General features: G+C 37.0%; 1 protein-coding gene across 8 annotated transcripts in view; it reads right to left on the reverse strand.

Moving 5' to 3' along the window:
* Positions 1-648: 648 nt before the first annotated feature.
* RUNDC3B (RUN domain containing 3B) overlaps positions 649-23,401 on the reverse strand; it is a 122,937-nt gene continuing 100,184 nt past the window's right edge. For 3 of the 8 annotated variants that reach the window (XM_053927006.2, XM_053927007.2, XM_053927005.2), the window contains 3 exons: positions 18,188-18,334; positions 9,511-9,632; positions 7,885-8,663 (listed from right to left, as the gene is read on the reverse strand). In XM_053927006.2, coding sequence (XP_053782981.1) covers positions 8,410-8,663; positions 9,511-9,632; positions 18,188-18,334 — 523 coding nt within the window. In that variant the 3' untranslated portion in view covers positions 7,885-8,409. Of the gene's footprint in view, positions 3,182-7,884; positions 8,664-9,510; positions 9,633-18,187; positions 18,335-23,401 lie in introns of those variants that run through there. The other 5 variants (XM_053927008.2, XM_053927010.2, XM_053927011.2 and 2 more) reach the window with 5 other exon arrangements.

Here is a 23,401-nt window from a genome sequence, read left to right on the forward strand (position 1 = left end):
TTAATGACACTGATATAAATTTATCTCCCCCTTCCTATGAGTTAAAAAGAACAAAGGCTGAACCTACATAGAAGCTGCTTTGTTTAAAGAAGAGCCAAGTGAACTAACTAAAAATATATAAGATCTCAGGTTTTCGAAGCAGTCATGTGACATTTCAGAGGTAATCCAGTGTATCAGTTTATCAGAGATTTTACCTGACGGTAGAACTTGATCAGAATTTCCATAAGTTGTAAATGTGAGACATTTTTAACCACTTGAAAACTTGTATGTAAGTCAAAGATGACTTAGAAACTGACTTAAGGTTTCTGTCTATCTTAATTAGTAGCTTGCGTCAGGCACTTACCTCTTACAAACTTATACGTGTGAGTTCACGGGCTGACATCATCCTGATGCCATCACGCAGGTGCTGAGAAGATGGTGATGTTTCCGTTTGACAGGTGAGAAAACAGACGGTGGCCATTATGTGCTCCACTCAGTGATGCTGCCGGGGCCGCTGCTGCACAGGGCACCTTAGTGGCTGGTGTATACTCTAAAGCATGTCATGTTTTTTAAAAAATAAAATGTATTTTATTTTATATGAGTTGAAATAAGGATTTCCCCAAAACCATTTTCATATTAGTAGTTTAGGCATTGAGTAACATACATTTATCATATTTCTTAGTTCAGTGTGCAACCTGAATCAAGCAACTTTTCATCAAGGATAAAATAAGACCACTGATGCATAGTACAAAATGTTTAATATACATGCAGCAAGTATAATACATCAAGGCAACAAAATACACATAGAAATATTAGCATATAATTTAGCATTCTATTTTGGGGAAGGTTCGTAAATAAACACTATCACCTAAAACTAAAGATTGAGACGTAAGTCGTTTCCGCATGCACACATCAACTATCTCTAACCAGTATGAAATGGACTCCGTAGAAATGTGAATTCACATTAGCAGATGAATTGTATACCAGGAGCTCCAAGAAAGGAGGGAAGCCATGATCGTCAGGTGTCATGTTTACATCTGCGTTTAGCAGCACGCCGAGATGCACAGGTTACAGTTATACATTAGACAAACCTGAAAAATGTTACCCATTATGGACTCCCGAATTAACTTTCTGTAATATAAAAAAGTATGGAAAAAGTTTAACAATGATTTTTTTTAATTATTGAAGGAAAGTGTCAACTTGAGAGTGGACCGTGGATGGTAAAGCATTTAAACATTCTGAGAGTTCTTAGGAAAGCAGCAAAAGTGCTTAAGGCCAGCCTACAAGTTTTGAAGTTCCCCTCCCTAACCATTTCGCACTCCCTCCTCCCAGGACTGCCATTGTCCTCACTTTAGACCTTCCACCCCCCATGCAGGGTAAAAATTGCTTTGGATACCTCACCGACAATGACACATACAGAATTAAGAGATTAAAGATACCATTTCTCAAGAATATTTGCATTTCTACAAGTACAATACTAAAGTCTTAAGCTAAAATAATAAAGCTCTGAGTAGTTCTGGAACAACTGAGATAACTTTTTTAAAGGGTTTTCAGGCTTCCTTTGTCCCTGAAATAACATTGTTTGAACTGTTTCACATACAAGACTAGCCTTGTTACTATTTATTAAATTCCAAATTATGGTAGTAAAGCTCCAAAGATTGTAGAGAACCAACACACTCCTACATTTCTAATACAAAGAATGAATGTGATAAGTTCACACTTCTTGCCTCCTCTCAATAAAAATAAATTGTTTTAGGAGGAACATTATTCCTATATGTCAGAGCTACTAAGTTCGAATGTAATGTTTTATTAATAAACAAAAATATAGCGCATATTAAGTCCCCAGTAAGTATTGTAGCCTCTTCATGTAAACAATGTATAAAACTTCTTTGGCACAACTGATTGTGTTTTCCTCGTATTACTTACTGTAGAAAATAATAATACATTTTCTCTTCCAATATGGTGGAATTTTTAGGGACAAAATGTATAGTTCCAAAAATTGCAAAAACGTTTAAAATACAGCTCATAGCTTTTTTAAAAAAGAAAACTATGTTTTACCTGTAGAAGTGCAGGGATTTTTAACATCAACTGTAACATGAGATTGCGGCATGATTGGTAGGAGCTGTAAAACAACCAGACACAGACACAGTCCGTGGCCGCACGCGAGGCGTAGAACAGAGCACGGATGCCAGACCCTGCAATATGGCGATCACCCTTTCGATCCTAATGTGAAAGCTGCTCATACTTCATTGAACATGAAATTTTTCCTGATCAAACACTTTTTCAACATCTGTTACACTTTCATGTTTAATTTTTGAGGCATATTTGATTGTTTTTTATTGACAACCTGTTAAAATTTGGGGGAGACAAAGAATAAGAAATGTACTCATTTTCCCTAAATGGCCTAAAATATTGTAAAATACTTTCCCTATGACATCAGCAAATTTAGTAACTGCCTAAATGCACATGCCTACAAAACTTATAAAACGTTAAGTGGGATGTTAACATTGAAACCAAATGACGACTGTTAAAGAAAAACAATAAGCCACTGTCCAACTGCAGCTGGGAGCATTCTCCTTATTTCAAAGCAAGGCTTTTACACATTGGAACCTTGGAAGAAATTAATGAAATATGAAATTACTAAGTCATTTTTAGAAGTGTTTTAATGACTGAATAAAAGAGGAAAGAAAGTATGTAGCTTAAGTCTCTGGAATAAAACCTTGAACTCAGTCTCTGGCAATTACGATACATTATATGAAAATCAACTGAATAATATGTACAACTTGTAAAGGATTATTAATTTAGAGGATCTTTGAATGTTGGTTTTAGGTCTATTCATTTGAAACTTCCTCAGTGACAAATAGAAGAACATTAAAATGAGAAATGGCAGGACCATTTTTTTTTCACTCATTAACATGGAGTGGGTTGAACTCTACGCCACAGAATCCCAGACTTGTGCCACAACAATATAAAATCCCCAAGGTTTTCCCAGCAGTCAAACTTGTGTAAGTAGAACACTGGCAACATAAAATCTTTTGGCTTTTACATAATATTTCTCAGGATGGAGTTAGGCCTGGACTTGTCATCTCTGTTGTAGGACTTGCAAGATAGTCATTAGATTTTAGGCTAGTTAGAGATTTGTAACTTGCCACTGATGTTAGAGACCCACAGAGACCAAGTAATGAGGGAGTATCTTCTTTACCTGGAAATTAGGATAAAATAAATATTTAATTGTCTTTGAAGGATGATACCAATAAGGACTTAAAACCATTAAAAACATCTTACTTTACAAAATACTGTATATTCTTGAATATTGTTATGGCAACAGACACTAATACATATATGAATATACATAAACGTAAAAAATAACAAGTATGCTAAATCGGAGCTAATAATATTTTAAAAGCAATTCATTGACATGGGGGAAAAGAACTTGTAAGGTTAACAAAATTTCTAGCTCAGATGACAGAGTAGTAGTCCCTAGCAGAAAAAAAATCCGTCATTAGGAGCAGAACATTGATTTTTGTTTTATACCAAGAAGAACCAGTTTTACTTTAAATGCACTGATATGGAGACTGGACTCTACAGCTCTTCAGATGGTACTGCTGCAAATGTCATTAAGAGGACCCTAGGTGTCCTCTATGTGCCAGGCATTGTGATAAAAAAAGGTAAATTTAAGAATCACTTCTTACCCATAGGGAATTTATTATATAATGGAAACAGATACAAAAAGAAACTTATAAAATTCAGTATGTGCAGTGATAACAGTAGGTCAAGGGTATTATGGAGACTCAGAGGAAAGTATCCAAACCAAATCAGAAGGGTTGGGGCAATGAGAGAAGTTTCAGGGAGAAAGTGACCCGTGAAGTGAACCCCGGGGACAAGCATAACCAGGGAGGCAGAGACTGAAGAAGGCTCTGCAGAGGGCTAGCATGAGCAAAGACACAGAGGGAAGGATCAGCACCAGAGGTACAGGGAGCTGCAAGCCAGAAATGACACTAGAGCAGCGATTTCCAACCGCTTTCATCTCAGGGCACACAGAAACTAATCACTGAAATTCTGCAGCACACCATAAAAAAGTACTTTTTGCCGTTCTGACAAAAAATAGGTATAATTTTGATTCATTCACAGTGGACGGTTATTGTGTTGGCTGTTGTCATTTTTTATTTGACAATCTAAGCTTGTCAAAGTGGTCAGTGCCCCTGACTAAATAGTCAGGTATTGCATGTTTTAAAAATTCTTGTGGCACACCAGCTGAAAAGTCCCTGGACTAGAGAAATAGTTAAAAGCTCTAGGACACTTTAGAGTTTATGTTAAGGAATCTATCTTGATGTAATCATAATAATACATTTGTGTATTCTGAATTAAGAGACTACATTCTTGGTCACATTCATATACTAGGGATCCACTGAAGCCTCTTACATAAGTGAGTTTCATGGTTAAATTTTAAATACCTGAGGGGTCTGTGAAGCATGATTTTGAGGGAAATAAAATGCATGTAGGGAAACCAGAAAGATTATGGCAGTTGCCTGGACCTGGTCAGCAGTAGAAAGGACTATGGAGTATCGAATACGTGTAAAAATGTTTAGAAACTTAAACCTGTAGGATTTGGTAAAGGCAAAGTGTTAGGTGGGAGGAGCCATGGATGACTCAGCAGGCTTTGAGAACCAGTAAGTGAATGGTGAGAACGCCAACTCTTGAGGAGGAGAAGTTGGGGGAGGGGAAGAATAGGTTAATGAGGAAACAGGCAGTAAATATGTACCCTAATTTTAAGGAATGCACAAAGAAATTTCTCAGCTACTATTGAAGCCATAAAGGGAGGCAAAATGTTATATTAAGCTGTCGTGTAAGGACTGTGTTATCTTTTCGAGATCAATGGCCAAGAAAACGGATGGTCATCCTTTAGTGCAATAAAATTTCAAACCACTGGAAACAATGTATGTCGAAGTTGTAGGTGGCCAAGAGGGAGTTGTGACATACTTGTTTTGCATGTGCTTGCGTGAACATAGTGACAGGTAGCCATACTGGCATCACCTTAATTGTAACCTGTTTGTTTATAGGCTGCTTGAAATGCCTTCAAAAATATTACAGTATAACTTGCTCTTAAACATCACAGCTGCTTGTTCATAGAAAAGCATGAGAAAATAGGTTGTAAATTTCATGTTACTGACGCAAATATTCATTACAGGAATTACTGCAATGCATACTTTCTTATAAAACAAGGCAAACTGCCTTGGGGGAAAAAAATCCTAAGCAAGGGAGAATCCCTCCAAGTAATGAAGCCTGATGGCATCTGCAAAAGGACTGCTTATCTTATGCCAAGCTTATAACTGAAGACAGAAGACATTCCGCAGGACAGAAAAAAGAAATTGTGAAGCAATGAATTGGTGTGACTGATGTAGGATTTCTGTTCATAAGTCAAGCATCAATTTGTCATGGGATTCCTATGACCTTTAAAGAGAAGCTGTTTAACGTCCAAAAGCACTTGATTTAACTGAGGAAGATGATGAAACTATAAGTTAGTCAAGTAGGAAACTATCTGCATAAAAATGTGCAGGATATTCATTGGTGACTTAAAAGCAATCCCTACAACTACAACAGTACAAGTGGTGTTGTAGGGAATGGCTCACTGTCGGCCCAGAGGAGGGTGTTGTACACACAGTCACTGACAGTGTTGATTCAAAGATGATTCAGAAGAGGTGTACTCTGAACACGAAGAAGTTCATGTTCATGAATTCACTTTTATTTTCCTTATTAGAGATATAGAAGAGTAAAATTAATTTTAAAGGCTATGCTTAAAGTCTAAAAGCAATCATAAAATAAAATCAGAACGCAATTCATTTACAATAAAAAATCAAATACTTAGAAATAAATTTTACCAAAGAAGCACTGACAACTACAAAATACTGTTGAAAGAAATGAATGTTGAAATGAATGAGAAAACTTCCTGTCTTTCCCTGGATTGGAAAACAGTATTGCGAAGATGGCAACATTTTCCATCTTCATTACCCATCATTTTTTTAGAAGTGACAAGTTGATCTTAAAATTCATATGGAAATGAAAAGGACTCTGTATAGCCAACAAAAATTTTAAAAGAACAAAGTCGTAGGACTCACACATCCTGATTTCAAAACTTAACACAAAGCTGCAGCAATCAAGACAGTGTGGCACTGGAGTGAAGGTAGCGTGGCTTTGGCAGAGACAGAGAGACCAGGGAATACAATGGAGAATGCAGAAATACACCCGTACACGTGTGGGTAATGTATTACAGCAAGAGTTCTAGGACCATTCAGTGCAGGGGGAAAGAACAGTCTTTTTGAGAAATGGCCCTGGGTCAACTCAACATCCAAATGCAAAAGAATGAGGTTGTTCACTTAGCTCATACCATATACCAAAAATAAATGGAAAATGGTTCAAAGACCTAAATGTACGATCTAAAACTATGAAACTCTTAACTGTTTTCTTTTGCATCTGCATGACCTTAGATTGGGCAATGGTTTCTTATATGTCATACCAAAAGCACAAGCAACCCAAAGATTAACTAGACAAGCAAGACTTTGTCAACATCAGAAACTGTAAGTTGAAGAACACTAGCAAGAAAGTGAAAAAGACATTCCCCAGAGTGGGAGGAAATCTTTGCAAATCACATATCTGATAAGGTTCTACTATCCAGAATATACATAAAGAACAATTACAACTCAATCATAAAAAGGCAAACAATGCAATTTTTAAATGGTCAAAAGATTTCAACAAACATTTCCCTGAAGATGATATAAAAATAGCCAATAAGCACATGAAAAGATGCTCAACACTATTACTCATTAGGGCAATGCAAATCAAAACCATGAAATTCCACTTTCCATCCACTCGATGGCTACAATAAAAAAGATAAGTGTCGACGAGTATGTGGAGAAACCGAAACCCTTACGCATTGCTGGTGGGATTGTAAAATGGTAAGTCACTTTGAAAAATGGCCTGGCAGTTTCTCAAAGGGTTGAACCAATTCCATTCGTAGTTATAAACCCAAGAGAAAAAATGTATATGTTCACATGAAAGCTTGTAATGAATGTTCATAGCAGCATTATCGTAATAGCCCCAAAGTGGAAAAAACCCAAACATCCAGCTAATGAACGCATAAGCAAATTGTGATACATCCGTAGACAGGAATACTACTGAGGCATAAGAGAACGAAGCACTGACACATGCTGCAAGGTGGCTGAACTGTGAGGACACTATGCTAAGTCAAAGAAGCCAGACAACAAGGCTACCTATCACAGGATTTCATTATATGAATGTCTAGAACTGACAAATCCAAAAAAATTAGTATTTGCCAAGCGCTGGGGTGAGGTGGAGTTGGGATCGACTGCTAATGTGTTTGGGGCTCCTTTGCTGGGTGAGGGCGATGTTCCGGAATTCGTGGTGATTGTCATGGTGGCCATGCACCACCTAAGGACGGTACAGTTAATGCCGGACGGTACTGGTCCTGTAAGACTATATGGAACTGGAAAAAGTTCCTACTGCCTAGCGATGTGGCTATCATAATGTGCTAGCACAAAGCATTACTCGTGTGTGTGGTGATGCTGGTGTAAACCTACTGCAGAGCTAGTTGTGTAAAAGTATAGCACGTCTAATTCTGTGCAGCATATGATACTTGATAAGTAATGGCTACGGTACTGGCTTGCATGTTTAACATACTTTTTGTCATCATTCCAGAGTGCACCCTTTCTACTTCCAAAAGGGTGCGCTGTGGAACCATATGCTGTGTCATACCAGCAGCCTCTTACATCTGTTTACTGCACCTCTTGTTTGTACTATTCTCACTTGTGCTCGATTTAGTCTTGTGTTGTTTTCTGTAGTAACACGCTGTGCAGGCTTGTCGCCTAGGGGCAATAGGCCATACCACACAGCCAAGAGTACACAGGAAGTGGGTTTTACAATCTAGGTTTGTGTAAGTGCACTCTGTGATGCTTGCACAATAACACAATCACCTTAAGGACACATTTCTCAGAATGTATCCCCATTGTTAAGAGGCATGTGAGTGTATAATAAACACCATTGAACTGTATACTTTAAAATAGTGACTTTTATGTTATATGATTTTAATAAAAGTTTGTTTAAAAGCCTCAAAGATCTTTTAAAATAAATATTAACAATGCTAAGATGCAGAAACATTACAGTTAATTGTTGGCATTTTTATTCTCTTTTTGGTTGGGGTGTAAAATAACGGTGTATCTTAAAATCCAAAGCATCTTAGATTTGATGGAATGTGGTAGCTGCTAGGGTTACTAGCATAATACCTGTCACATATGAGGGGCTTAACAAATGGTTCTTGAAAAAAAGTGACAGCTTCTCACCATTTTCTATCAACAATTATGATGCCATGATAAGCAGTTTGAATTTTATTCTGTCATTAAGAGCCATTGCATAATTTCAAGTGGGGATACAATGTTTTTGAAGATCACTGAAGGAACTATGAGGGGGCAGGAATGAGAGACGTAGGACACTGAAAAAGCGGTGGCGGTAATCCGTCCAAGAGGCCTGCTCCGCGTGGCGTAGACTGGGGTTGCAGTAATGGAGAAGACGAGTCAGAGTGTACGTAGCACACGTTGTCTGGGGAGCTGCCAGGACTTGCAGATAAGGGAGAGGGGCAGAATCCAGGATAATGCCTACAGTTGTGCCATTTACTGCAATGAGAAGACAGGGAAGAAACTGGAGGCATAAAGGAACGCAGGCGCCCCTGAGGTAAGAAACTGCCTTTCCCTGGCTCTCCCATACAGCAGCATATACAGAACTGGGAAGGGGAGAGAAAACGCCAGCACTGTGTTACACCCGCACCACTTGTCCAATGCAAGGGACGATCTATCCTCACACTGCAGCCTATGCTAGCAGTAGGGAAGAAAAGAACTTTGAACTAACCAAACTATTGCAGTTTAAAAACGAATAGGCTGAGTCTTTAGAAACTAAAATGTGATCATTCGAAGTGTCCTGAAGAGTTATGGAATTGGACCAAGATGTGTTCAGGAAGATGCAGCCCAACGGAAAGAGGGTTGATGGAACACGGCTGAAAGCGGTAACAGGAAAAAAACAAAACAAAACCTCCTTTATGTTTCTTCCCCACATTTTTAAGGATACTCGGTAAACAAGGTACCAAAGCGACTCAGAAGTGAAGAAGTGGTCAGTTACATCAAAAGCTGAAGCCTAACAGCATGAAGACAGAACCGACTTGCAATACGGCAGTGGTTAATCACCTTGATGAATCAGTTCGGTAAGTGGCAGAGACACAAAGGCCAGATCGGAGTGGGTAGTGAAGAGTACACAGGAAGTGAAGAAATTAAGGTAAAAATTACCATCTTTCAAGAAGTTTAGCCACAATCACATGAGAAAAAAAAACAAGAGCGGACCATTTTTCATCTTAATGGCAGCTTAATTCTTATCATACTTCACAGAAATATCAGCATTATTCTTCAGCAACACTCCATCATGAAAGTACCGTGCAGGAAAGAGAGATTTCGACCTGAACTTTCCCCTTACCTTCACTGATTGAATTTAGCGTGTCCTGTTTCCCTTCTCCTTCCTGGGACTGACCGGGATACAGTGAAGTCTGAGAAAGGCTAACTTCAGCTGATAACTGGTCAAGACTTTGATAACTTTTTCTGTAAAACAAGGGTAAAGTGCCACTTGAATTTATTCTCACAAAAATAATTTCTAGAGATATTTCTTATTTGTTTTCTTCAATTTACTGAATTTCTGGTTATTTTCTCCCCAGGTTTCCCCTAAACTTGGCCGTTATCATGACTGCAATATGATCTCCATTATACTTTTCCTCCACCCTTTCTGGAGGTCTATCTGTGTACTCCACTAAAAAATGGAAAACAATGTTTTGAACAAATTTAAATCCCATCAATTTTTTATTATCCAGCTGGCTAAGAAATGGGGACTTCTGGTTATTATCAATTGTGAAAGGAGCAGAAAAATCTACAGATTACTCTTAATGCAGAAACAAAATTGACATAATTTAATAATGACCTAGTATCTTCTAGGCATTGCAGAATTCTTCAGTGCCTTGATATTTTTAATGATTATTGTATAATAATAAATTATTATAAATTCCTGTAATGTAAAGCTTAAAAATGTTGGGTAATACAGTACCTCTGTGTTAATATACCATCAGTATCATTAACCTCCTTCCCTCATCTATTTGCAAGTGTGAGCCCATTTTCTATTGAACAAATTAATTAGAAATAAATTATAATAAAGGAAACAGTTATAAACAGAAAGTCAATGAATGTTTATTATGAAACTTCCGAATACTCAGTAACCAAGGTACCAAAAGAGACTCAAAAATAAAGACGTGGTCAGTCACATCAAAAGCTGCTGAGTTTAATAGGACGAAGACAGAGAACTATACTCATATTTGTTTTCCAGGATAAAACCAATTCAAAAGATACATGCAGCTTTGATGTTACTGACATTTCAAGTAAGAGACCAGAATTCATTATTATTTCCAAATATAAATAATCCAGAAAAATGAACATGTTTTTTAGGTTCAACATCTACTTCCCAAGGTACTCAAACCTCATCTAATTTCCCTGAAATGTTATATATTCTATCATAATGTTATAGGAGTGAATATATAATTTAAGTGATCTATCACATAGTCATCATTCACAAGAGTAGACTTACAAATTTATCAAGTGTATGGATATTAAATATGGGGGGATATATTCAATAGGTGTCTGTTTTTTCTTCTAAGACATGAGTTGAAGAATGAGGTGATGGAATAACTTCTAGCTTACGATGCCAGTAGAATTCTCATTTTATAACATGATGACTTTTCAAAGGTCGATAATATAAACTGAACTGACCAACAAAACAGAAAGAGAAATACAGATACATGGAAAGACTGACAGGTGTTAGAGGGGAGAGGAGCAAGGGGAACTGTATGAAAGAGGGTGCAGGGATCAGCCAAAGAACATAGATGCGTGACTCACAGACACAGACAGCAGTGTGGTGATGGCCTGGGGAAGGGGGTGGGGGCAACAGGGAGGTCGGTGTAAAGGGGGATAATGCAGCCATCTGTAATAATGCAAACAGTAAAAATAAAGGAAAAATTTCTTAATTACATTTTTAAGTAATGGAAAGTTCTACTGCAGAAAACATCTGACAATTAGTACATGAGTATACAACATGTCATTTTAAAAAACAATACCCAATATTGATGCAGTGCTTAACAAATGCTAGGCACTGTTCTACATATTTTTATATATTATTTAATCCTCACCACTACTCTAGAGTGTTGGAATTATTACTATCCCTGCTTTGTGACAGAAGAAACTGCGGTACGAAGAGATCAGATTTGAACCTGTTGGCCCAGATCTAATTCTGTCCTCAACTACTCTGCTATCTCCTTCCTATAAACAACTATTTGTAAAAAACAGCCTTCTTTGCTGAGACAGACCATGTAAACAGGCTGCCCCAACCTTTTAGGTACGAGGGACCGGTTTTGTGGAAAACAATTTTTCCACAGATGGGGATGGTTTCGGGATGATTTAAATGCATTACATTCCAGCTCACCTCCTGCTGTGCCGCCCAGTTCCTAACAGGCCTGGACCAGTACCAGTCTGTGGCCCAGAGGTTGGGGACCCTGAATGTAAACTGTACTGTTTACTATTTAAATCAAATCCCTAAAAAGTCTACTTGATTTCCATTAAAATCTTACTTACTTCACTATGGTGCAAAGCAGGAACACAGGGATTTAATAAAGCAAGTTATAAATAAGTTTATTTTCCAAATCATTTTCTACACCTAATAGGAGACTTTCCTTTAAAACTGAATGGGTTAAGGTGAGTTTCTGACACTACTTTTTCATCACAGGAAACTTGTTAATGTTATTGAATTTTAAAATTTATGTATAGAAATGTTTATAAACACAAATACCCGGAAGTAACAGATTTAGAATTCATGTGAATACTGGAAAAACTGAGAGTTCGTGAGCACACGCTTACAGCCATCTCCAGGACTGGTGCCCACTGGAGGGAGGGAATCTGGGAGGAGCCTCTGACGCGGCCATGCACAAGGAGCTTTCTGAGCGACCTGCTGACAGTCTTTTAGAGCATCACGCTTCCAGATCCGAAGTGATACGGGGAGCTTCCTACCCTTTAATTTGTCACACTTCGTAAGCAATCCTTGAGTTATATAGGCTTTACTTAACCAAATGCCAATGAATATAGGAACAGAATTTGCTAGACAGTCATGCTCTGCAGCAATAATAAAAATTCCAAGCAGAAAGTAAGCACCTTATTCATAAGATGTTAAGAACTATACCATACAGTATCTTCCTTGCATGAAACTGACTACACAGCCACCATCTGGGAGAGGTCTAGTTTAGTTTCTTTCACTGATGAAAAAGAATGGGTTGGGTTTCCAAATTCTGACCTGGTCTCCAATGCAATTGGCAGCTCCATCTGACAAAGCTATTTTTGTCATGGAGTAAAACTGTATTTATGGGAGTTCTGTCTTTAAAATGTCATCACTATGTCCTATCTTAGATTTCTAGGCTCATTAACATCACACTGTAAGATTTCAATGTAACCTACCAGACACATGAAACCAATTAACAGTCTATTACTATTTCTCGGAAGAAGTATTTTTAAAATAGTAATAGCTTACCTAACCAAAATAAGAACCTGAGTAAGAGTCATGTATTATGACTACATAAAAGTCGACAGTTTAATCTATGCCATTACATTGTTAAATATAGTTTAAATTAAACTTGTAAGAATTATACATCACGAGCATTTGGGACATAATAAAATCCACTGGCTTCAATATATAACTATTTAAACATTTTTAAATCACTCAAATATAACTTTCAATATACAGACTTGGGAACCAAATAGCGGCATATTAAAAAAGAGAATTGAGCAATAGGCCTGAATTCACTTACTAGTAAATTTGTCTACAATCTTACACTTTATGTCAGTGACCAGAAGTAATGATATGGGTAATCTACATCACTTATTGGCCCAACAGATGTACTGATGTCAATAACAGTTCACATCACCTGGCAGTCACTGCGCAGCAGAGAGTGTGATGCACAGGAGGCATTATCCGACACACACACACACACACACACACACACACACACACACACTGTACACACAGACACGTGAATGTGCATGAACACAGAAATATACTGTTCTTTCTTATTCTTGGTTTGATTTTCATAGAAATACATTTAAGGAATAAAATAAGGATCTGCTACAGCAGAAAATCTATATACTCTTAATCTACTGAAACCAGTGGGAGGATGCAAGGGAGCCTCAAGGAGAGGGATGGATGTGAGTCAGGTTAGTGAAAAACTTATAAACTGTAAAAGATTTCTGCAGCCTCTGTGCTTTAGAGAGTCCTACTTCAAAAATATTAGAAAGACACATGGGAAGGTGAATATCTTATAGATCTGAAGTGATTACATCTATTCATTAGAGAGCATTAAGAAAAATTAGCCTAAAGAGATCATAAAGAGCATACAAGAGCTCGTAATTCTCAATAATTTTGTGAGTGATAGCCAAATTGGGAAGCAACAAATTTAGAAGACTAAAAAGGCTTAAGTCGGAAATATAAACATGATGACAATGAATTCGATCATTTGGGATGAAAATAAGTGGTCTAGACAATAACCTAACAAGATTATATAACCGGTACCTAACAAGCTCATGTGGCCTAGACTTTACATACAAGGAAAAAATATTTTTAAGATTTTATTTATTTATTTTTAGAGAGAGAGGAAGGGAGGGAGAAACAGAGAGAGAGAAACATTGATGTGTGAGAGAAACCTCAATTGATTGGTTGCCTCTCGCACGCAACCCAGGGCCACAACCAGGCATGGGCCCTGACCAGGAATGGAACCAGCAACCTTTCAGTGTGCGACCTTTCGGTGTGCTCAACCCACTGAGCCACACCAGCTAGGGATAAAGAAAAACACTAAAATAGAACTTACTAGGAACAAACTAAAGTAATCAATTACTTTACAGGTGTGTTAAGGGAATGTACTTTATTTATTGTTGGGTTTTGACGGTAAGCCTAAAATGCTTCCAAATTTTTTACCATGATATTCCTGTGTTTGAAATAAAAGATATAAAATCCAGCATAACTAATCTTACCAGGTCTAAATAATCAAGAAATAAATTGGAAATGATATTTTTACAGTTTCATAAAATATATAGTAAATGGAAATAAATATAACATCTATTGTGACATGGGTCTTTCCATGAGTAGGTGACAACATAGCCAAGTTAGCCAATGGCTCATTTTAAGAAACAGACAAGTGGAAAAAGATGTAGTACATTCAGGGGTGTGCAAAAGCAGGCTTACAGTTGTGAGTATGCAAACAAAAAGTTTATTCTTCTATTAATATTTATTATTATATCATTTTCCATATGAACAACTGTAAACCTACTTTTGCCCACCCTGTATATACCATTTTATGGCCAATATTCCATTGGCCATACAAAAAATGAAATATTTCCATTTCTGACAGCATGGGGGGACCTAGAAGGTATTATACTAAGTGAAATAAGTCGACAGAGAAAGACAAATATCATATGATTTCAATTATATGTGGAATCCAAAACAAAAATAAAATAAGTGAACAAGCAAAACAAACAAAACTCACAGATAAAGAGAACAAATTGATGGTTGACAGACAGCAGGCGGGTTGGGAGACTTGGTGAGAAAGGTGAAGGGAATAAGAAGTACAAACTGCGCCCTGGCTGGTGTGGCTCAGTGGACTGAGTGCTGGCCTGCAAACTCAAGGGTCGCCAGTTCAATTCTCAGTCAGGGCACATGCCTGGGTTGTAGGCTGGGTCCCCAGTAGGGGGTATGCAAGAGGCAACCACACACTGATGTTTCTGTCCCTCTCTTCATCCCTTCCCCTCTCTCTAAAAATAAGTAAATAAAAGTGAAACAAGTACAAATTGCCAGTTATAAAAACTGTTGTGGGAATTTAAATTACAGAATGGGGAATATAACCAGTAATATTATAATAACTGTATATGGTTCTAGGTGAGTACTGGACTTATTGGGGGAATCACTCCATAAATTATATAAATGGTTAATGGCTATGTTGTATACCTGAAACAGATATAATATTGTATGTCAACTTTAATTTAAAATAAAATAAGTTATTTTAAAAAAGAAATGTTGACAAGTCTACAAAATTCATTAAATCAAACATCAGGTTGTCTTTCTTCTCAAAGCTAACTGGGCTAATGAAGTTACAGAGCTTTTAAACAAATAATTTACACATCCCATATTTTTAGCAGGAATTATAATATAATATAATGATTCATTATATGGCCAAATTGTCAAGAGAGCAAATGTCCCTTATTACAGTTGCTTAGGCACCTCTCCATAATTTGTAAGTTCTCAATAAATGTTTGTTAAACTTAAGATATTGGTCAAATTAAGAGGAATCATGATCAGGTTAGTTCAAGAGCTTTGGCTTGTTTTATAAATTTGAGGAGTGCAAAAACTGGATCCTGATGAAAACCTATGATTTGTCGCAAACATGATTTAGAGAGCACTACTCTGTTCTAAAAATCCAAAGTCTCCATTTTTACATGAAAAAGTTGGAATTATTTATTTAGAACAATTGGAGATTTGTCAATCATTTAAATTTTGCATAAGGTTTTATACACTCTCTAAGCAACTAGAGCTTGGGATGTTGGGTGAGGGTTTAGCATTCAAACATGAAAGATACAAGGCTATAAGAGAGTATAAACAAAAAAAGATAGAGTATAAATAAACAAAGATGTACTGGGAAGCTACTAAATGCGAGGCAATTTATTACCCCATGTGACCCTTATAATTCTATTTAAATAGGCCTTACTCCTGGTGTTCCATGTGCAGAAACAAAAGGTAAGAAAAAGTGTTGCTTAGTGTTACACAGCAATTAAGTAGCAGAGATTAGTTTTAAGTCCTGACTTAAACTCTAGGTCCAGTGGTCTCACAACCATACCCTGGCTGCATACTTTTGGCTCAGGGATATCAGTTTGGCAATAGAGCAATCTAAAAGCAATACCGACATTTGCGGTCAGGTCAGATTAAGGGATGATGCTGGGAAGGAAAAGGTTTCTCTTCTTCTTAAAATTAATGGAGTAGCTATAAAATCTGGATTCATGCTAAACAGGTGAACAGGCAGTTTCACTGCTTTCTTTCCTGAGACTGATATTACTTCTGTTGCCACCACAATACTTTGTAAAAACCAGTTACCGATACTACATACAAAGGTAAACTACAAATAAATAATCCACTTACGACCCCTCATGTGTTCCTCAATTGGTTGCTCTGCAGGCATGCAGAGGTACGTACATGTATTTTGGCTAAAGCATTTACCTCCTACTATCTAAAGTGACAATGTGGATACTGCAATAAAAAGACATAGGTTTTAGTCTTTTAACTTGTCAGGCTTTAATGTTATAAGATTTTTGTGGTTAAAAAAGGAACATCTAATATATTATATATAGACAAGATAAATGTACCAAGTATTGCTGTATAAATTCATTTTTTCATTCATAAATTTGATATTCAATAAACGAGTATTCATTTTTCCATTGTGGTCTTCCATTAATTATATATACTACTGAAAGATAAAATTATATACCAGCAGAGTAAGGTATATTCTATTATAACTTTCCTAAGGGTGTAAAAGAGCATCTTTTTTTTGTAGACTAGTCTCAATCCATGAAAGACTCAGCTGACACCTTGATTCATACTAAGCAGCATGGTTTAGTAGATGCCGGAAAGAGTTCTACTGATTTACTCTGAAAATATTCTGCTCACTCTTTCCTGCTTGTCTCTAGTGTTCGATCGGAAAAAAATTTAACAACCAAAGGTCAAACTTATTTTGAGTTCTACTTTTTGAAAATGAAAAAAATCACTAAGTAAAGCAGGTGGAAATTGTGTCTGTGCTAAAAGTCTCCTTGTGGAGATGTCTGGCTACTGATCACCTAGTGAAAGGCACACTGAGAATCACCGTGAAATTTAAAAAACAAGGGCTCTGAAAGAGGAGCAGAGAAAGAAAAAGAGAGGGAGAGAGTATAGAATAGAGCAGTGATTTTCAACCCGTGTGCTGCAAGAATTTTTTTTTAAAAAATGTAATACCTAACTATTTAGTCAAGAGAACTTGACCTCTTTTCCTCTAGGTTGTCAAATAAAAAAATGACAACAGCCAACCCAAAAATAGCTGTCCAGTGTGAATGAGTCAAAATTATACTATTTTTCTGTCAGATTGGCGAAAAAATGTAATGTACTTTTTGGTGTGCCACAGAATTTTAGTAATTAGTTTATGTGTGCCGGGAGATGAAAAAGGTTGAAAATTGCTAGAATAGAGGAAAGAAGGGGGAAAGGAGGAGGAAGGAAAAGGGAAAAAGGGAGAGAAGGAAGGGAAGAGAGAGAACAGAAGGAGATGGAAGGAGAGCAGGGAAAATAATCCAAAAATTAGCTGAAGATAGGAAAACAAAGGTATTGAAAAAAATGATCAAAAAAAGTTGCTAAAAGCCAAAGAATGTAACAATTTACAAGTTCCAAAATGAAGACTGCTAAAGAAAGACTGCCTAAGATTTTGCAACTCTCTCTACTTTGGGAAACTGCAACTAAGTGACATAGCCCTGAACCCTGGGACCAAGGGACAGGACCTGTGGCCACAGGCGCAGTGATTCTATCTTCTGTAGCCTCCCCAAATGAGAGTTGCTGGAAATGAACAAAACTCTATCAGACCCACAAGAACGAGTATATATCTTTCTAGTCGTTCATGAGATGGTATTTTGTATTTTCTAACTGGCAGGAAAATTAATCCTAAGGCAAATACAAACACCGAAGCCAGAATTCAGAAATAGATGATTCATTAAATAGAATCTCCTACGCTTAACTGAAGGACTGGCTGACAGTTAACAGGCGTAGGTAACTGGTACAATATTATGTAATAATTTCTCAAATAATTTTACTTCCCCAGGCTGCCTTGGTTTCAAAACATTAACAAGTTCATTACCTTCACCTAACCTTGCCAAGACGAAATAGTCTTAAATCCCACTTTTGTTCTAAGCTAATAATGAATTCAGAAAGAATAATAACTGAGAAACCAAAGTGGAGAGCCATGTTTTGGCACAACTAGATCTGTAATTAGTCGGAAAAAAAGTGTCACACTTACTCATACCACTGTTTATTGTGTTTTCGGTAAAGCAACGTATCCAAGGCAACAGCATTGACATCCAGAGCTCCTGGGGAAGGCCACTGGTTGGTGAGGTGGGCAGTTAACTCTTGTCTTGATCTTAAATCATTATTCTTTAGCACAGTCCTGTGAACATTAAGATGGTGAGTGCTTTTGTCTTCATTGTTCTGCAATGGCAGAGGAACCTAATGGTATCAATTTAGGCCCCCAAAATTCATCTTTTAAAAATGGTATGTTAACAGACTGTGAACAAAACTACAGGAAGGTTAGATGGGGCTATAACTGTTTTGTTTCCTGCAGTATGTGGTTTATCATTCTTTCTTTGCTGGCTGCAACAAATCACTTGAGAAATTCAGGCTTCCTATTTTTTCACAGTGATATTACTAGAAGACTAAGGGTCTTCAAGCTGCATCTTACATCTTAACTAAAAACCAATGATGATTATCTTTAAAGTTACAGAGTATCAATGCCAATTAAAATATGAAGGGAAGTAAAGATTCAGTACGTATGATTTTCTAGCTTCAAAATTCACAATCTGTGAAAGTAATTTAACTCAGTAAACAAAAACATTAAATTGAATTTAAAATAAAACTAATGCAGAAAAAAATAAAAGAAAAAATTCATGAGATTCCCACAATTGCTTTTGATAGAAGTGACTACCAATAAATCTTCATGAAAATGATTAACTCAATGACAACTGCATTGAACAATATATATTTCCACTGGAAATATTTCAGTTAAAGAATAAAGCCATTATAATGACCCATGGTTTCCTTTCATGTTTGTAGAACTGTTACTTATTAATAAGAACTTACAAAAGAACTAATTAGTTTTGTGTCAAAATTTCACCTTTACAAACCAACTGATCACTGGCTCAAGACTAATTCAACATTTGAACTGGTAGTTAGAGATAATTAAAAGCACAATTCTGTTTGCAAAGGTCTTATTCTTCCTCTAATAGACCTTAAAATACCACGGAGGCCACCTGCATTCACCAACAGTAGTCCCTGACGTTAATGTACTAAGGTTCTGAGCCACCAGCTGAGAAGCAGGAAGTAATACGTGCTTGCCACTATTTTCAGAGACAATAATGGTCCTGTTATGGGTGGCAGAGCCAGTGGTGAGGTAGCAAGACAATCCTGCATGTGAGAAAATCAGCCTGCAGAACATGATTCTAATGGAATAACCCCACTTAATATGTCTCTAACAGGTTACGTGCGAGTATCTGTGTGCATTTAAAAATATTTGCCCCACTATGTCCAGAAATAAATATTATCTGATGTAAAACACTAGCTTCTCTCTCACAAGGTAATACTACCAATTAAATAAGCAGAAGTCAGTGAGAATTATCTCATTAAGATATTCTTTTAAGGTACATCCAACAATTTCATTTCACTCGAAAAGAAATGAAAATGTTTAAAAGGACTATCAAATACTTTAACATTGTGCCCTGGCTGGTGTGGCTCAGTGGACTGAGTACTGGCCTGCAAACCAAAGGGTTGCTAGTTTGATTCCTAGTCAGGGCACATGCCTGGTTTGCAGACCAGGTCCCCAGTAGGGGGCATGCAAGAGGCAACCACACATCAATGTTTCTCTTACTCTCTTTTTCTCTCCCTCCCCCTCTGAAAATAAAATCTTAAAAAATACCTTAGCATTTGTTCTTTATAAAAAGAGTAAAGATTAGAAAAAATTTAAGAGTAACAGAAAAATTATATAAAGCAGAAATGGCAATCACTGGCCAGAGAATGTACTATAGTAAACTACCACTACTTTGGGTTCTTTGAATAGATTTTTCTTTCACATGTTCCCCTTTCTAGAGCCTGTAATGAAGGCTACTGGGAAATTCAATTCCCATCTCGTAACTGGCTAATTGGAGCTACTCAGAGCAGAGTGTGAGAGAGACAAATGTGCATGTGGGATGCAACGTCGGTAGAACTTGGTTAATGATGAGTAATTGAACAACCTCCAATTTATAATATATTTTTGCTGGAAAGTAAAAATTTTTACACCACATAAAATGGAAAACAGAAAGTGAAGTTTCATGAAAGTTTTTACACACTGACTTGTCCATGGAGAATTTTTGCCTAGTGAGAAGCTGAGACATCACCTTTAGACCTTGGTACTTAGAAATCCAAATGCTATTGTTTTCTATGGGAAGCCTTCCTGCCTGGTCTCTGAAACAGGAGGTAAGAGGTTTCGGTGCATTGAGTAGGCACCGTTTTCGTCCACACCACATCTGTTTTCTACTCTTTGTGAGGAACGTGGAGGCTTGCCCTGCCATGATGAAAAGGAAAAGTTCCTGGAGGCTCCTCAGGAAAGGCCCTTTCTTTTCTACTCCAGATGCTAGAGGACAGCAAATGAGTTAAGTTAGGTTGGAAGCCCCAACCCTGAATTTTGAGTCTTGACTACAGTCCATTTAGAGTCATAGACAAACACAGTTTATTCATTCTAGCAGTGAAGTCCTGACCAAAATGTGGCAGCAAAGAGACATTCTTGAAGTTCCTACTTCCCAAGTCTCTGAAAGAGCTCAACCTAACTCTTTCTAGGCCTACTTTTGCAGTACTTCTATCCATTCCATGAGTTGTTGATATCAATATGATGAATTGGTTACAATCAAAGAATCATTACTTCCCTAAGAAGAAGCAAAATGTACCTAGAAAATTCAACACCTACTTAAAGGTAACCCAACTGACGTTAATATGAAGAATCAGGACATAGTTCTCACTTGGCTAAGCTTAAACATAGGTTCATTTTAAATTATTCAACAATAGGGCAAAATCAGTGAAAACTAGTGGCAAAATGATGTGATAATTACCATGTAACTTTAATTAAAATTCGAAGCAATGCTAACGTTACTGAAGTAATCTAAAAACTGAATCATCCCATATGAGCCATGTCACATTTATATTAACCAAATTTAACATTCTCTCTTCAAGGTAGTAATTCTCAGAAAGACACACTAAAGGAAAACTGTTTAATTTACTAAGAAGGTGGCAGTAATATATTTATCACAGAGAATTTTAAGAACTTTCTGTGGAACCTACCTCTGAATTGCTAGTCAGCTAATTTATCTTCAGATTCTCAATAAGAATTATTCAGGAATTTAACCACACAAAAAAACATGATCCAATCTTTTATCCCCCCAACTTTATTGGTGTATACTTGTATGGCATGATGATTTGATGTATACAACATCAAATAATCACCAAGCTAATCAACATATTCATCCCATAATATACTTAAATTTCTTGTGTGTGATGAGAACACCTAAGATCTACCCTAAGATCTTAGGGTAGACCACATCAGAGCAGCACCACCCTGCCTCTGCACAGCTAATGTTCCAGGGAGGGCAGGGGTTGCTGGTAAGTGGTCACAGCCAGTCCTTGCAGCCGACTGGCCTGGCTAAATCCCTCTAATGGACCTACGAACAGCCATCAAGGCTCAGCAAGAGGAAGGTATACTCAGCACACACAGAAGGTGCACCTCAAGTACCCAGCTTAGATGATAGGGGAGGCTGTGCCACTGGACCCTACAGGACATCTACTATTTTAGGCTATACTACAAAGACAGGGACTCATAGCAGCTCTACCTAATACATAGAAACAAACACAGGGAGGCTCCCAAAATGAGGAGACAAAAAAACATGACCCAAATGAAAGAACAAATCAAATCTCCAGAAAAAGCTAAACAAAATGGAGATAAGCAATCTACCAGATGCAGAGTTCAAAACACTGGTTATAAGGATGCTCAAGGGACTTAGTGAGGACCTCTACAAGATCCAGTCAGAAATGAAGGATACACTAATTGAAATAAAGGACAATTTACAGGGAAACAACAGTAGAAGGGATGAAGCCAAGAATCAAATCAATGATTTGGAAAATAAGGAAGAAAAAAAACAACCAATAAGAACAGGAACAAGAAGAATAAAAAAAAAGTGAGGACAATGTAAGCAGACTCTGGGACAACTTCAAGGGTTCCAACATTCACATCATAGGGATACCAAAAGGAGAAGAAAAGGAGCAAGAATTTGGAAATCTACTTGAGAGATTAATGAAAGAAAACTTTCCTAATTTGGTGAAGGAAATAGACATGCAAGTCCAAGAAGCACAGAGAGTCTGAAACCAGATGGATGCAAGGAGGCCCACTCCAAGACATATCATTAATTAACATGCCAAAGGTTAAAGATAAAGAGAGAATCTTAAAACCAGCAAGAGAACAGCAGTTAGTTACCTATCAGGGAGTTCCCATAAGACCATCAGCTGATTTCTCAAAAGAAACTTTGCAGGCTAGAAGGATTGGCAAGACATATTCAAAGTCATGAAGAGTAGGAACCTACAGCCAAGATTGCTCTACCCAGAAAGTCATTTAGAATTGAAGGGCAAATAAAGAGCTTCCCAGACAAGAAAAAACTAAAGGAGTTCATCACCACCAAACCATTATAACGAAATGTTAAAGAAACTTATTTAAGAAAAAGATGATCAAAACTATGAAAAATACAATGGCAGTGAATACATATCTATCAACAATTGAATCTAAAAAACAGATATGTAACATATATTAATGTGATCATAATTTAATATTTTAATGACAACTGTTACCTACCTATGTCTATCTATAAATAAAAAAAATTTATCTGTTATAATTTATCTACTATTAGTTGGCCATAATATCACTCTACTCTGTTATTAGGATCCATATCACTCATCCTAAACCTTCTGAACCAGGATGCCATAGCATCACTGACTTACGGTTTGCAGGCTGGGAACCACACCATCACTATTTACCATGAATTACACAAACTTGGCTGCTGAACTGTAAAATGACCTAGTTTTAGCAATGCATGATTCTTCACTTCTATTTAAGACTCTTTAGTTTCTTCACTAGGGAACTCAATATGTCATGATACTATCCCTATAATGTTTCAAATTATGAATAGAAAAATTCATGATATGGATTAGGAAAAGGCTACCTAGAAAAATGCCTTATTACGCATTTTCTTGCTGTTAATCATGACAAAGGTGTTTAGCTTTGGCATGCTGTTCTGAGGCTATGTATTCCTGAGGCTAGACCTATATGAAGGTCTAAACCTGTGGATGAGGATAAAGCTTCCCTCCCATATATGGCACTCTTTAAATAACAATGTGATTGATGTCGATCTGTTCACATCACTAGCCGATGGGCCCCTTATAAAAA

The sequence above is a fragment of the Desmodus rotundus genome, chromosome 6, assembly GCF_022682495.2.
Source record: "Desmodus rotundus isolate HL8 chromosome 6, HLdesRot8A.1, whole genome shotgun sequence".
Classification (NCBI taxonomy): Eukaryota; Metazoa; Chordata; class Mammalia; order Chiroptera; family Phyllostomidae; genus Desmodus; species Desmodus rotundus.